The 15669-nt window shown below is 35.1% G+C and overlaps 1 protein-coding gene and 1 long non-coding RNA gene across 2 annotated transcripts in view; one reads left to right on the top strand and one right to left on the bottom strand.

Annotated features, from left to right (window-relative positions):
- The first annotated feature begins 6696 nt into the window (after positions 1-6696).
- The window catches only part of eIF3a (eukaryotic translation initiation factor 3 subunit a), a 36335-nt gene continuing 27362 nt past the window's right edge, over positions 6697-15669 (top strand). Inside the window, exons 1-7 of the mRNA XM_089708585.1 lie at positions 6697-6878; positions 7106-7334; positions 7576-7750; positions 8323-8511; positions 9062-9166; positions 9605-9813; positions 12203-12369. Coding sequence (XP_089564711.1) covers positions 6830-6878; positions 7106-7334; positions 7576-7750; positions 8323-8511; positions 9062-9166; positions 9605-9813; positions 12203-12369 — 1123 coding nt within the window. The 5' untranslated portion in view covers positions 6697-6829. The remainder of the gene's footprint in view (positions 6879-7105; positions 7335-7575; positions 7751-8322; positions 8512-9061; positions 9167-9604; positions 9814-12202; positions 12370-15669) is intronic.
- LOC149478720 (uncharacterized) lies at positions 12661-14871 on the bottom strand. The gene is made up of 3 exons (XR_016317379.1): positions 14361-14871; positions 14173-14234; positions 12661-14098 (listed from the first exon to the last, which is right to left on the bottom strand). It is a non-coding gene; the product is annotated as an uncharacterized LOC149478720 (long non-coding RNA).

Consider the following 15669-nt stretch of genomic DNA (forward strand, 5'->3'; position numbering starts at 1 on the left):
TTATTATTAAACACTTGACCGTAATTTGAAGCTTACTTCATTGAGAAGGTACCTAGCTTTTTCCGCCTATTTTTCCCTCTCTTTCCGTTGTATATATGCTATCTCTCTCGCACACCTCTCCACCAGGTGGCGGGGCGCACGATAATGTCGGGCGCTGGATGTTTTTCATTTGGCGTCTAGCTTCCGCCGCGAGAAGGTTGTCTACAAGACTACAACCTTGGTGCTATTAAGTATTAAGTACTGCTTAAAGCAAGTGCTAAAAGTGTTAAAAAGTGTATCCCGTCGGATCGGTACAGTGAGTTATTTTTACATCTATTCTAATAATATTTTACTTAAGGCCCTGCGCAGACGGCACACTTTTTGTGCGATCGAGTCTGCGGCGCACAAAAAGTCTGCATGGCGCGCAAAAAGTCGGTCGCGGATTTTTCACAGACTCAACGCACACGACGCACATCTTCGATCATTTTGTCGGCAGAGCTGTAGGGACGTAGACGCTATGGAAATCGTGTAAAGTGTGCGCCGTCTGCGTTAGCGCGCGTTGAAGCAAACGTTCTATTCTTTTCACACACTTTTGTGCGGAGCGGCGCGGTGCGGTCTGCCCGAATTACACGGATTTTTTGTGCGCCGGACTTTTTGCGCGTCGTGTGCGTTACTGCATATAATTTCATAGGTTCTATTTTCACAGACTAAAAAGTGCGTCACGGATAGTCTGTCGTCTGCGCAGGGCCTTAAAAATGAGTAAAAATCTTTAAAGTCAACGGTATAATCGTTGGACTTTATTTAAAATGCTGAGGTTTTTAATGAATCCTTCAGCAATAGTTTATTTTTCAATATGCTTAAATACTTAATAGCATGAATAAAGATATTTAAAATTAACGATACAACCGTTACATTTTACTTGAAATAGTAACTTTTCTTTTGAAATATTTCATTATGCAATATGTACTAATTAATATTTGAATTTTTAATACTGTGAGTAAAGCTATTTTAACGGTGTTACCGTTCGGCTTTACTCGAATCGTTAATATTACTTTTGTGATTATTTGATATTACTAGATATATCAAATACCCTCTCTTGTATATAGATATTTTTAATATTTTATTTCATTTTTAATAATGTGTTTTTATTACAAGGGTACAAGTGAATTTTTCGTGGAAAAATTACAATTAATACTTAGTATGGATATGAGCCAACTCAAAGCTTTACAGGCATACAATCCATTGCTACGACTTTATTACATTGTCGTTATCGCTAGGAACGGTTCGGAATTCCTATCATAGTTTATTACTAAAAATTATCGAACGAGATGAGTCAGCTCCAAGAAGTCACGACATGTCAGAACATGTTGTGATATTATTTTATAAATCGTACGGGAGTTACCGCTCAACTGAATAATGATGGAATTCGCTCATGTATAGTAGATACGTACCATGAATGTTCCACACATTCAAAACTATCCGTAGTCTATACGTGTCCTTTTATGAGTATTATTCTGATCCGTTTTTATGTGAAAATAGACATATTATACACGGCTAATTTGATGAAAATTACGTTTCCTATGTTCAAATGATGCAACTTTTTTGTTAAAACGAGTAAGTACCAAAATTTTACAATTAAATTCTTTGGTTTACTGAACTTGTGCTGAAAGGGTTATCGTATAATAATTATCGAGATATCTTAATATAAATTAGATTTAGATACACTTATTTCAAAGGATTTACAATTCAATTCTAACGTTTTAGAATAATATTATAAACTTGTACACCTTGACAAAAAGTAAAAAATTGCGGGTGAGTGGAGATTATTTTGTGCAATTAAATATAACGTCCTACGACGGTATGGTTGCGTTCGTAAGGAATGTTAACGGATATAAAGCAACTAAATGTTACATCGATTGCATGAACAAAAATAAATATGAATCGAAGTTCATTTTAAAATTTAGTAAATTGATTTGAATTATGAATTTATTAAATGTCGCTAACATTGGAAAATAAGTTAAAGGACCTTGTTAATTGCTATATTATTTAAATGATTATTTACTGCTATTTTTATATTAGCACTAAGGTGTATTCTTGCTCGAAGCAGAATACATAAATGTGGCCACTACTCCTCGCAGGGGTTAGCCAGGTCAAATTCACCCTCGCAGGGTGTCTCTTAAGCATTTTTTGGCAGGCCCTACTTATTTCTAGTTACAAACATCCCTCGCGCAGCTGTCGCTCGCAGGGAAATGGTGCAAATATATATCGGCCCTCGCGGGGCTTTGATTACAATCGTCCCTCACGGAAAAGATGGTGCGAATATATATCAGCCCTCGCGGGGCTTTGATTACAACCGTCCCTCATGGAGAAATGGTGCAAATATATATCAGCCCTCGCGGGGCTTTGATTACAACAGTACCTCACGGAGACATGGTGCAAATATATATCAACCTTCGCGGGGCTTTGATAACAACCGTCCCCACGGGGAAATGGTGCAAATATATATCAGCCCTCGCGGGGCTTTAATGGCGATTGGTGCAAATATACAAAGGATTGATCATTAAAATGATCATAGATATTTGCTTTTGTCAACGAGGACCCACGAAAGAAGTTTTGGATATGACCGTATCGGATCTTCACTCTTCTAAGGTAGGTAGAAAAAGGTTTTGAAATCTACTTCACAGCGGGCAGTATAGTAAATGACCTAATAAATACAATAAAGGTTAGATACGTCAAATAATGGGCGCATGAAATTGATACTTCGTATCCTAAAAGTTTACGCTTCAGGAATCAGGAAACCACCATTGGTTTACCAATTATGGAAATTGGAATTGAACAAATTGTATTTACCAATGCAAAGCCTAATCACAACAAAGGAAGGCGAGTCGGATCAAATATCATCTCGCAGATGATTTGTGGCGGTGGTTTCGAGGATTGTCACCAAGCCTTGTGTCAACGGTATGTTTGGTATCGTAATTAAATGGCACTAGCCGACCAATTTTCATATACAAACATCGGAAGAGATTTTTTAATCGCAAAGCGATTGAATGTAACAAATGACGATTGATTACGTATAGTTGACCTCTCATAGGCCTATTTTAGTTGCCCGGTCTTGTAGGCAATTTATTTGACTCGTTTTTCAACCCATTTGACCTCATTATTGCACCCATGAGATTTTTCTTCGGGGCTCAAACAATAAATCGCTGAGGGATTAGGATAATCGTTTGTTAGACAAGTTTTTTTTGTCATCCCACCAGGATTATTATATTGTATAATAAAGTTATATACAACTATTAACGTAAAACGTTTAAGTACTCAACGAATGCTGAGAATACTGACTGTTGAGTTACATAGGATAGAGGATAAATAACGGAAAGTCAATCTTTCCAAACAAAAGCCTCTTATTATTAGATATTACTTGGAACCCCTACCCTTAACGAGAAAGCTCTGCCAAATGACTTCTCATTTCTTTGCTTTGAGGGGGGGGGGGGGGGCAATAAATGAAATGTACAGGCTATACGGCTTTTAAAATATAAGTCTGGTAAGCGAACTAAACTTTGCTGGTTTAGTTCTTGCTATATCGCTATCCGTGCCTGCTTCTCGTGTTTACGGGTGAATTAAGTTTATTAATAGTCATAAATGCAATGCTATTCAGAGGATATACTGCATTTAAAACATGACAAAGTCTGGTAAGCGAACTAAACTTTGCTAGTTTAGTTCTTGCTATATCGCTGTCCGTGGCTGCCTCGCGTGTTTACGGATGAATACAGTAATGTCCTGTCTTCGCATCCACAGCTAACTGTCCTATACTGTCATAATCTTAACACATATTCATTCGACATAGCTCCCCACGAGCTCAGTTCTTCATTTTTGCACTCGCACAACTGTGGACAACACAAGAGCAATGCCTCCATTGGTAGCAGTTACAATCAAGGGATAACTAACCTTAGGCTAGCCATATTACGGATGTTGGAACAACCGACTATATTCAGGGCAATTTTCTTTGTTCAGTGTAACGTTTAGACTGTCGTAGCATTCCTACGGAACAAAGATGGGATCAGATCTGCATCCTTAATGCAGTTAATCGAAAGGAGATACTTTCAGACGACGATAGTATTCAAAACCCACCATATTCCTTAACATAATAATGCATAGTTAAGATTATAATCTCTCTTGCCATTATCCTGCAGCAGAATTCCTTGGCGATAATTTATCCTCGTTAGAACGAGCGAGGGTTGTTACGATAATATGAGAAATCCTAGTCAGTTAGAGACCTGAACGACGCGATAGAGTACCGCTATTTCAGTAGTAGTAACACCTAGAAGGGTGAAGGTATTCTGGAAAGCGGAACTGAAGGCCGGTCAGCAGCATCAGCCACCTAATAGACAGTGTTCAGTGCTGCACCACTATAATCTGCAAAATGTCTCTGACGGTATGAAAATGTGGAGTACATTTTCAAAATATCAAATGATATATGTAGTTGGAATAAAAATCCTATTTGCCTCCGTCTATCCAAAAGACATACGGAGTAGCTAGTAGTAGTTGGTTGAATTAGAATAAAGTAACTATAGTTAAAATCCTTTGTTACTGACTGGATAAATTTGGCTCTTTTCCTATCTGACGTTCATATAGCTGTTGACTGCCTAGTGTTGTGCACAAACACTATTATTATAAACTAGCGGTCCGCCCCGGCTTCGCTCGTGGTACTTACGTTTTCTCTACATAAAAACCATCCTCGTACTTCAAGGAATATAATAAAAAAAAAAAAAAAAAAAAAAAAAAAGAATTATCGAAATCGGTTCAGCCGTTCTCGAGTTATGCGCTTACCAACACATTTTGCGATTCATTTTTATATATAAGAAGAAGATAAGTCACGTTATGTAGTCCCGAGGCTTTCGGTATATAAGTTCTGATGTAAATCATAATTATATCTTAAAACCGAATTGATTAAAAGTAACGTACTTGGCTGTAGTAATTGCAGTTTTGGGACACAGATAAGCTCCTTATCATTTTAGTCTCTTAAGTTCAGTATATTTGTTTCCAGTACAGAGTTTATGACCTATCAGTTTTAAATAAATAATTCATGCATTGTACTGAAAGTACTAGCCATGTTTAGATTATGATTGGTGGCGTTGGCTCTAAACATTAATAGATACCGCACGGTTTGGTTGGATGTTAAAAATCTGTATTATAATTAAAACCGTTTACCTGTTTTGATATTTTATTGCCTTATTCAAGGGGTGACCTTTTAAATTTATTTCTGACCCCAAAAGTAAGGACCAAGTTCTCTTCTTGTCCGCTTGTAGCAGGTTGGGTTAAAACTGTGTGAGTTGAGACAGGTGGTAATTCTATGTTAAGATGATTCAATTGTGCTTCTACAGAGTTCTAATTGAATAAATAAAGGTTTGAGTTTGAGGTATTTATGCCTCGTCGGGATCAGCTGTTGCTTCATTTTGTAAGTAACATCTAAATGCGTAATTGAAAGTCGTTACTGGCGCTTTCGCAGATTTACGCTAAAGATAGTGAAAATTGTAGTAACTTTAACCTTTCAAGCCCAAAAGGTTAACTAAGGTACGCTTGAACCAATCTCATAAGTTCTAATACTTTTAATCATTATGATTAACTTTTTGGTTCTTATTTGATTAACTTTTCATCTGGGATTGTTAATATATTATATAATATAAAAATTTGTGTGATTTATTGGTAGGTATACTATCTGCACACCTTACTCTTTCAAATAAAGAAATAAGTAATTACTTATGTATTCAAATTCACATTGGCGTCCATATATTGTACACCAGGTGGGTAACAAACAGGTCTCAATGAAGTAAGCTTCAAATTACGGTCAAGTGTTTAATAGCTGTGTTTTACCTGAAAATAAAACACATATTAAATACTTACCTATATTTGAAGCTTACACTTAACGTCCACCTGTTGTGGATTTCGACTCAATGAAAAACATCCAGCACCCGACATTATCGTGCGCCCCGCCACCTGGTGGAGAGGTGTGCGAGAGAGATAGCATATATACAACGGAAAGAGAGGGAAAAATAGGCGGAAAAAGCTAGGTACCTTCTCAATGAAGTAAGCTTCAAATATAGGTAAGTATTTAATATGTGTTTTATTTTCAGGTAAAACACAGCTAATAACAAATGTCAAATATCAATGACAATGTGCGTAAGGCCGCCTGTCCATCTGCAAGAAAACTTGCGCAAGAAATATCCGACAGTCTGTCTGAAACGCGGAATTGCAAGAATCATCTGCAAGAAAACTTCCGCAAGAAATGTCCGCGTTTCCACTTGCAAGTAGACTTGCAAGCTGCTGTCAGACAGACTGTCGGACATTTCATACGCATGTTTTATTGCAGATGGAAAGGCGGCCTAACACAGGCTCCCCTGCCTGAGTATATAATACACAGACTGATATATAATATTATGTTCTGTGATCACAGGTGTGTAATTTTATTATATTAAATGAAGTGGTTCAGAAAAATATGGCAATTTATTCGAAGGCAAATGAAACATAAAGTTATAATTAATACAGTATCAAATGTTAAAATTTTAAGTATCTTGATGTGATATAACGAAATAAATGAAAAAAATAACTATAATAAATGAAACGAAGGTGTCATTGCTTTGATTTATAAGGACCACAGATAAAGACGATTTATGTAAAGCCTTGTATCCAAAATCATTGAAGTTTTCTTAAAAAAAAAAAATAAGCATCGGCCATTTTGGTCTGCTACCGCTTGACAGGCCGGTGGTCGGAGGAATAATTTTTTATTATTCCCGTTGGAGACCAAATTCCGTGTTAAAATTGCGTTAATGAAGTAATCAGTGCATTGTTAAACATGGCTAGATACGGTCAGAGACCGGAGAATGCTCTCAAACGGGCAAATGGTTTGTACATATTCCATCTTATCATACCACGTTGCACGCATATTAAATGACCTCTCTTTCGTAACAACTTCCTTGAGGAATGCTATCTTTTCAGACTACCTTATAAGTATATTCGTTAGGCATATGTTTTTTTAGATAAAACGAAGCGAATTACCAAAAGATATCGAAATGAAATTTATAACCAAGTTACGGGCTTGTGATAACAAAATAATTATGAAAAATTTCAGAGTTCATGGACTTGGATAAGCCCGCTAGGGCACTTGACACCTTGCAAGAGGTGTTCAGGAATAAAAAATGGGCCTACAACTGGTCCGAATCGGTCCTGGAGCCGATCATGTTCAAGTATTTGGAACTGTGCGTAGACCTTCGCAAGTCACATATAGCCAAGGAAGGTCTATTCCAATACAGGAATATGTTTCAGTCGGTGAATGTTGGGTCATTGGAACAGGTCATAAGGTTTGTACTTATCTATTTTAATTTAGACACTGTAAACTTAAACTTGTTATTATTAGTTAGTTTATAAATAATCTTTACTTTAATCCATCAGGCCCCGGAATCACAGACACAATAGAAAATCTATTGTGTTGCGGTCGGATCTGGCCATTCGGGGCTCAATGGGTTAATAATGTAAAATATTTGAAATAATAATATCATAGTTTCTTGTTTATGTTTACTCATAATTGGTGTATATAACCAGAGGGTACTTGCGTATGGCTGAGGAGCGAACGGAGTCGGCCAGGCAGCAGTCCACGCAAGCTGTCATCGACACTGATGACCTGGACAATTTGGCAACACCTGAGAGCATTCTGCTGAGTGCCGTTTCTGGTGAAGATGCACAGGATCGGTCAGACAGAACTATTCTTACTCCATGGGTAAGTTGTCAATTTATTATTGTATAATTACTTGGAATATTTTTTAATCTGTTTGTTTTTTTATACTGAATAATGGAGCTATTGTGCATACAATTATATTTTCTCTCCTTAAATTTTTAGTCATACTGATGATATAGCAATTTTAATTTCTTATTAAGTGAACTAATTTAGTATTTTATTTATTATTTAGAATAATAATTTTTATGACCTCTGAAATAAATCCCATTTCTAATTTCTCAATAATTATGAAGTGGTAGGCCTCAGAGGTAAATTAAAATGGAGGTGTGACGCAACAAATATTGTTCAAATGCATTGTTTGTGTTGATTAATGCCTGCACAAAAAATTCATTCCCCCTTTTCCTTAAAAACTGTGAAATCATTGAACAAGTCAAAATCTTGTTTTCTGAAAAGGTTATGAACTAAGACGTAAATTATTATAGATAACAGAAATAAAACAATACGGACTCATCGGTATAATTACGAATGCATTTTGTTTATAAACAAATTATAATACAATATGTTACTATTTTTTCAATATGCTAATGGATATTTCCTTTTTTTTATTTTAACAGGTGAAATTTCTCTGGGAGTCCTATTGCCAATGTTTAGAACTGCTGCGTACCAATGCCCATGTGGAGACTCTGTACCATGACATTGCTCGCATGGCGTTCCAGTTCTGCCTGAAGTACTCCCGTAAAACTGAGTTTAGGAAGCTCTGCGACAAGCTGCGTAAACATCTTGAAGATATTTGCAAGCCTAATGTAAGTGTTATATCTGTTTAAATTATTTTAAATTATATTGAAAGTTTTTTCTAAATACTCAATTAAAACACTTTATTTAGTAGAATGTGATGAACATATCAATTAATAATGTCACTATACGAAATTTTTACAAAAAAACATTAAATAAATACCTCTGAAATAAATCCCATTTCTAACTGATCAATAGTAAGGATTGGTAGGCCTCAGAGGTAAAGCATATTGGAGGTGTGACGCGACAGACAATGTTATACTGCTTTGTCTGTGTATGCTTGTACAATTTATAGTAAGAAAATAAAAATATATTAGTTTTGATTTAATTGTTATATTGGTAGCATTTTAAAGTGAATGTTCTATGTTATTATGTTAAACATGTTAGGTGAATAAGAATTACGAATACAGTAGCAATATGTTGTATGAATCACCGGGTGAAATAATATTAAAAAAATAAACTTATATTAGCATATAAGTACCATTTTATACAATAACTATAGGATGGAATTTTTAAACATCAAGTGCAAGCAACAAGTGCTCATAAACTCATTATTCACAGGTACAAACAGGCAATGTGAGCATTTCCAAGCCTGAAACTCAGCAGCTCAACCTGGAGACTCGTCTCTTCCAGCTGGACAGTGCTATTCAGATGGAGTTGTGGCAGGTTTGTACATTTTATTTTCATCTACCCACATTTACTAAAATTAGTTTTCTAATTAAATTATCCTGTTTTGTTAAAATGTTTGTGTTATGTTTTATTTGAAAATCTTAATATATATAAATCTCGTGTCACAATGTTTGTCCTCAATGGACTCCTAAACCACTTAACCGATTATAATAAAATTCGCACACCATGTACAGTTCGATCCAACTTGAGAGATAGGATAGTTTAAACATGTAGGTACCACGGGCGAAGCCGGGGCGGACCGCTAGTGTTAAAATATGAAATGTGATATATTGTTAAGTTTATTAATACATAGTTCAAGAAGCTATGGATTTGTATTTAAATTACTGTGTTATTATGGCTATAAAGATTTTTAATCATATTATCTTGAATTATATGTTGTTTCTTTTATAATAAAAGCATATTAATTCTTAACAGGAAGCATACAAAGCAATCGAGGACATCCACAATCTAATGAACATGTCGAAGAAGACGCCAGTGGCTAAAACAATGGCCAACTATTACGGCAAGCTGGCTCTTGTCTTCTGGAAGGCCGGCCACTGTCTGTTCCATGCTGCTGCTCTATTGAAGCTGTTCCAACTGTCAAGGGAGATGAAGAAGAATATCACACAGGAGGAATTGCAGAAGTAAGGCTTTTGTGTATTTTATTCCTGGTTAAGGGTTATGAAACTGTAAGGTCATTTTGAATCAAAATCGTATACCAAATACCACCAAGATTGGTGCAATGAAAATGTAAAATAATAAGTCTCTTTTAGAATGTTTTCATAGCAATATATACCCGGCGCGGCCTAAGATGATCCCTATGACACTGACAGTTATTCTCAAGAGACAAACTTGTAATGGCGTCACCATTAAATTAGAAACGTATTGGAGGCATCTAAAAATGGCATTTATTAATTTTTACGTAGCTTTATGCCATTACAATGATATTCCGTTGGAATTATAACAATTCTTAACATTTACGAGAAATTATATCAATCTGACTTTACGTTTACGTCCTTCAAAACTTACATCGTTGGCATTTATCGACTAGTGCGGAAAGTATCGATAAACAAATTTCGATAATGGAAACGAGTTCACATTTTTTCCATGCTTAAGCTATAGTTCATTCTCTATTGAATGGAACAGAAGATCGCAGCATAATTAATTAATTAATTACCGTTCGCGTTAATTTACTTACCTATGATAATATAAGTTTTTTAGAAAAATTAAATGGGGGATTCCATTTTCATGATAAAATAATATACACTGTGTTAAACGGGTTAAAGATTACGAGAAAATGATAAGGTGCATTTTTATGTTTTGGAAAACTTTCGTTTTACTTACCGTTTCGTTTACATAATAGACGTTAAAAATTCATTTTATAATATTTGTAAAAACATGTTTACCGACGTGGCTGAATGCAAACCACGCCTTAGCCTATAAAATAGTAAAGTATCGACACGATCCATCATACGAGCAATCACTAAGACGAACTGTCATAGGGATCATCTTAGGCCGCGCCGGGTATAGTGATTTCAAGCAAATATAGTGATTGAATTCAATTAAACTATTAATCGTTACTTATTTTCTTGATATGTAAACAAATGAGTATAATAACCTAGTCTATTATGACTTGTACACTATGTGAAATCACAAAGTATTATCGTAAACACTTAGTGAATTCCATTTAATAAAAGTATATTCAAGTGAAATAATACTTCCGAAAGTATTTAATATGTATTTACGAAATAAATTCAAATACATACCTCTGAAATAAAATCCCATTTCTAACTGATCAATAGTAAGGAGTGGTAGGCCTCAGAGGTAAAGCATATTGGAGGTGTGACGCGACAGACTATGTTATACTGCTTTGTCTGTGTTAATTAATGCCTGTACAATTAAAAATAAAAAAATTGTTCTATGCTCTATTGAATTGTTATATTAGTAGGATTTTTAGTGAGTATGTTTTGTATATGAAGGATAGGAATACAAAAAGGCAATAATGTGGTATATCTATACTAATATTATAAAGAGGAAAAGTTTGTAAGTATGTATGTAAGTATGTATGTATGTATGGTTTTCACGCAAAAACTACTGGACCGATTTCAAAAATTCTTTCACCATTAGAAAGCTGCATCTTTACTGAGCAACATAGGCTATATTGCATTTTCAAAAAAATTAGAGATCCTTACCAAAAATGCAATAATGTAACCCAAGGTGTAAAAAAATCCTCAAAACTTCTGTCATCGCGTGCGCTGCGGAATCTATTGAAGATAGAACAAAAAAATGTTCTACAGTATTATAGAATGGATCAATATCTACAAGAAAGTCCGCGATACCCTATGTCCATCTTCAGTAGTTATGTTACTACAACAACTTTTTTACGTTTTCAAAGTAAATAGAAGTGCCGACAGTAATCAAACCATGTTATCCATACACATATATTAATCCTTATCCCATTAAATGATGTTTTATTATAGACTGTTTCAATACCAGCAAAATACTTTTTAAATGAAAAGAATTGGATATTCCATTCAAAAGATATAACGAATTTAAAAGTGTCAATCTACAGAAAATAGTAGGTATACTGTTCGAGCAGGCCGTAGTGCGGGGGTCACGGAGGAATTCTACCAATATGCGTCTTGACGGAACACAGTGGGGTTTTGGTCGGTAGGAATACGACATAACCCACGGCCCCTCCCCTGGAGGCCGTGGGTATCTATGAAAGATTTCCCCACTAAAACAAAAAAAAAAAAAAGGCCGTAGTGCGGGACGGGGTAAAGGTGATTTTCATGTCCGACCTATAGTAGACTTTTCACTGTAAAGATATCGCTATCTATGCGGGTGAAACCGCAGGGCATTGCTAGTAAAATATAAATCACCAAGTCAAAAAGCGATAAGATCAGGAAAAAAAAGAATTATCTCCAGAGAAAGAACTATAGGGTTGATTTTTTTAAGATAATCGTCTACTCAAAGACAAAAATTATTCACAAATACAAATAGGCAATGTCCCTAAATAATATTTCTTACCAGGATGGCCTGTCGAGTGTTAGTAGCAGTGCTGTCCGTACCACTTCCCTCGCTACACCCCGAGTTTGACCGATTTGTCGAAACTGACAAGAGCCCAGTGGAGAAGGCCCAGAGGCTCGCCGTGCTGCTCGGTTTAGCGCAGCCACCCACAAGGGCTAGCTTGTTGAAAGGTTAGTGTTTCTTTGGTTAATTATTAAAGTGTATATAAAAGTGAAGTCCCGTGTCCCCTAGTGGTGTAAGGGGCAGATGCATTATGCATACATCTGTTTCTCTGATCCATTTCCTTTAGGGACAAGTAAGCCTTCTGTGTCCTGCCAGACCAAGACATTTTTTGTTCTTTGTCTCCACCGGGAATCGAACCCAGGACCCCTCGGTTCTACGCTCACGCGTACCAAGTACTGTACCAAGGAGGCGGTCAAAGTGTATAATATACAAGTAGTATTACATTGTATTAAGACGATACACAAAAAAAAATCTACTGCTTGGCGGGCGGAGTCTAATAGCTCGCTATCGCGAACGCGGGTGTGCGCGAAGTCATTCTTGCAAACTCGCCGCGCTGCCGCTGGTCGACTCGGGACAAACATGTATGGAGTCGTCATACAGTTATAATATTCTTATACATATATTTAATTGTTGATTTATTGGTTTTATTTTCTTGCTTATAAACAAATAATCTTCTTTTTAACAACTACTTAGACATTATTAATAATTATTATTATTTCGTAATGTTTACTTTATTACAAAATAATACAGGTTATAAATAATCTTTAAAATAACAAAAAATATTGTTACTCTGAAAAAATGAAATGGTACTCAATAACGCGGACTACTGAATGGATTTAGATAGAATTTGATGCTGACGTAGATATTACATCATGCCCAGAAATGAAAGGTAATATTTCTGAAAGAAGTTATAAACCCTAATTCTTCTCAGTCAAAGTCAAGAGTGGAAGATATCACTAATACAGTAAAACTGATGCGAAACTTTGGATGTTAATTTGTATATTTTTTTGTTAGTTGTTACTTAATCACGTCAAGACTACATTACCAATTTTGATAAAATATAGCTAATTGCCTGGATTTACACATAGGATACTTTTTATCCGAACTGAACACTTCTGTGGGATAAGACAGGATTCACGATATAATCTAATTCCACGCGGGCAAAGCCGCGGTCGGAATGATATTTTTTTAAATAAAAAAATTGTTTAAAAAAAAACACAAAATATATTGATGCATGTATTTATTTTATGCACTCTATTATAATTGTAATTATTCATTACAAATAATCAAAATAAAATAGCCAGAACAAAGTTAGGCCCTGGTAGGGTAGGTAGGCAGGTACAGCAATGTGAGACGAACACTGGCTTATTTATACCAATAATAATGTATTATAAACATTAAATTAAGTTTACTTTCTAACAACAAAAATACATAATATTAGCTAATGTGAAAGCGAATCAACCAATCATCCCACAAAAATGAAATGTGCATATTCATCCAAATCGGTTCATGTCATTAGGAGGAGTGACTGCAGCGCCATCTTCCGGGCCCAATTGTGTTTCCAGATCACCCAGGAACTCAATTTAATATACTTACACAAAATTTTTCGAAATGAAAACTCACATTACTATGTAAATATGAATATAAACCTGTTTTATTACTAAGCAATTTCCCGCACAGGTGTAGTAAGTAGGTATAAATGAAATAAATATCAACATCAAATTCTTTATACAACATACTTATCTACCACCTTCTAAGAAATGTAATTCTTGAAATTATTTCGTATTTTTTTTAAATATAATACTACTCCAATGAGCTCCTGTTCCATATTATGTCCGCCATACTTCCACTAAGTTAACCATGATTTTTTATTTCTTTGCACTTTGTTGCTTTTTGCTAAAAATGGAATCATGCGATAAAACCAGTAGAGCTTTGATAACATACATTTTTGACTGAATAAAGGTACTTACGAAGGAGTGGATTCACATTGTGAACAATCAGTGGGTTTATTTTCCTTCTGGATTCCGGATTTCTGAACAGATTATTTATGCTATAAATGAAAAAATCTTACACATTCGTTATGTACTTAAAACAGGGGTACATATCAAACATCGTCTATAATACAATTATCATCAAATTTAAAATAAAACCAACTTACTTCATTAATTTGTTCCAATTGTAAGCATTCTTTTTCCTCCAACCTTTATGTTTCTTCTTCTTATTTTCTTTATTGTCCCCATTTGTCTTATCGTGTTGTCACCCTTTTTTACGATTGCGCGAGCGACACAAGTTCCCCGTGTGACGGCCGTAGCGGGAATGACTCGTGCAGCGATCGGGGTAGGAAGATACAGGGCGGCTCTCGCTATATTGGCTGGTCGCGCGCTAATTTCAAGTATTTCTTGTTTATTTCAAAACCATCGCATATTTCAAAATTCTAACACGGTAGACGTATAGGTTGTATATTTTATAGTTAATATCCAAAAAGTCGTAACTTTACGTTTGTTATTTTGAAGATGCCAGAGATTAAAAAAAAATAACAATGATAACTTTGTATTTTTTTTCTATCGAGAAAATATCATGGAATCATGTTTCTAAAACGGTAGACGTATTGTGTTACTATTGAACTTTCTTGTCAAGAATTTTCATCACGACAACTTTAATAATATAAAAATTACGAAGGTTTGAAAAGGGCCGTAAATGTTAGAAAAATTAATTCATCACCTTAAAGTTTTTCGTCTTTGTTTTGTATGTCGCGTGACGGTGGGCTGTAGATAAAGTGAAAGCTGTTCATCAGAGCAGTTTTTATACCCTTAATGGAATATTATTCCATAAATTTTTAGTTTAATCTCCGTAATGTGAATAAAATATTTTTTGCCATGGTTTCATCACACAATATTTTTTTGGTAAGTCTTTGCTGTACTTTTTTAAATAAGCAAAAGAAATAGATGGCAAAAAGTAGCTTTTTTACACGGGTAATTCTTATTGATTCATTCGTTTTTGTTTGACAGTTATATTGATGTATTATTTTACTATGTTTGAAACATTGTATACCTCTGAAATAAATCCCATTTCTAACTGATCAATAGTAAGGAGTGGTAGGCCTCAGAGGTAAAGCATATCAGAGGTGTGACGCGACAGACGATGTTTTACTGCTTTGTCTGTGTTAATTAATGCCTGTACAAAATATTTAATTAAATGAGAACACATAAAAAAACTCATGTAAACTATTATAAAAGTTGCTATTATTGCTTGGACTAATAAAGTACACTTATATAAGTATATTGTTGTTGAAGGCAAATTATAGGCAAGCTTACCATACGCGGCTTCGCTCGCTTTGTCCATAACGTAATAAAATCACTATCTATTTAAAAAAAACTGCTTCAAAATCTGTTGCGTAGTATTAAAGATACATAAGGACGGATGGCGATAGTGATTTGGTTTATACTATGTAGTGATGTAAGTATTGG

Source organism: Colias philodice, chromosome 21 (genome assembly GCF_061535455.1).
Source record: "Colias philodice isolate Cphi_HAF_F1 chromosome 21, ilColPhil1 Martin Lab GWU primary, whole genome shotgun sequence".
Taxonomy (NCBI): domain Eukaryota; kingdom Metazoa; phylum Arthropoda; class Insecta; order Lepidoptera; family Pieridae; genus Colias; species Colias philodice.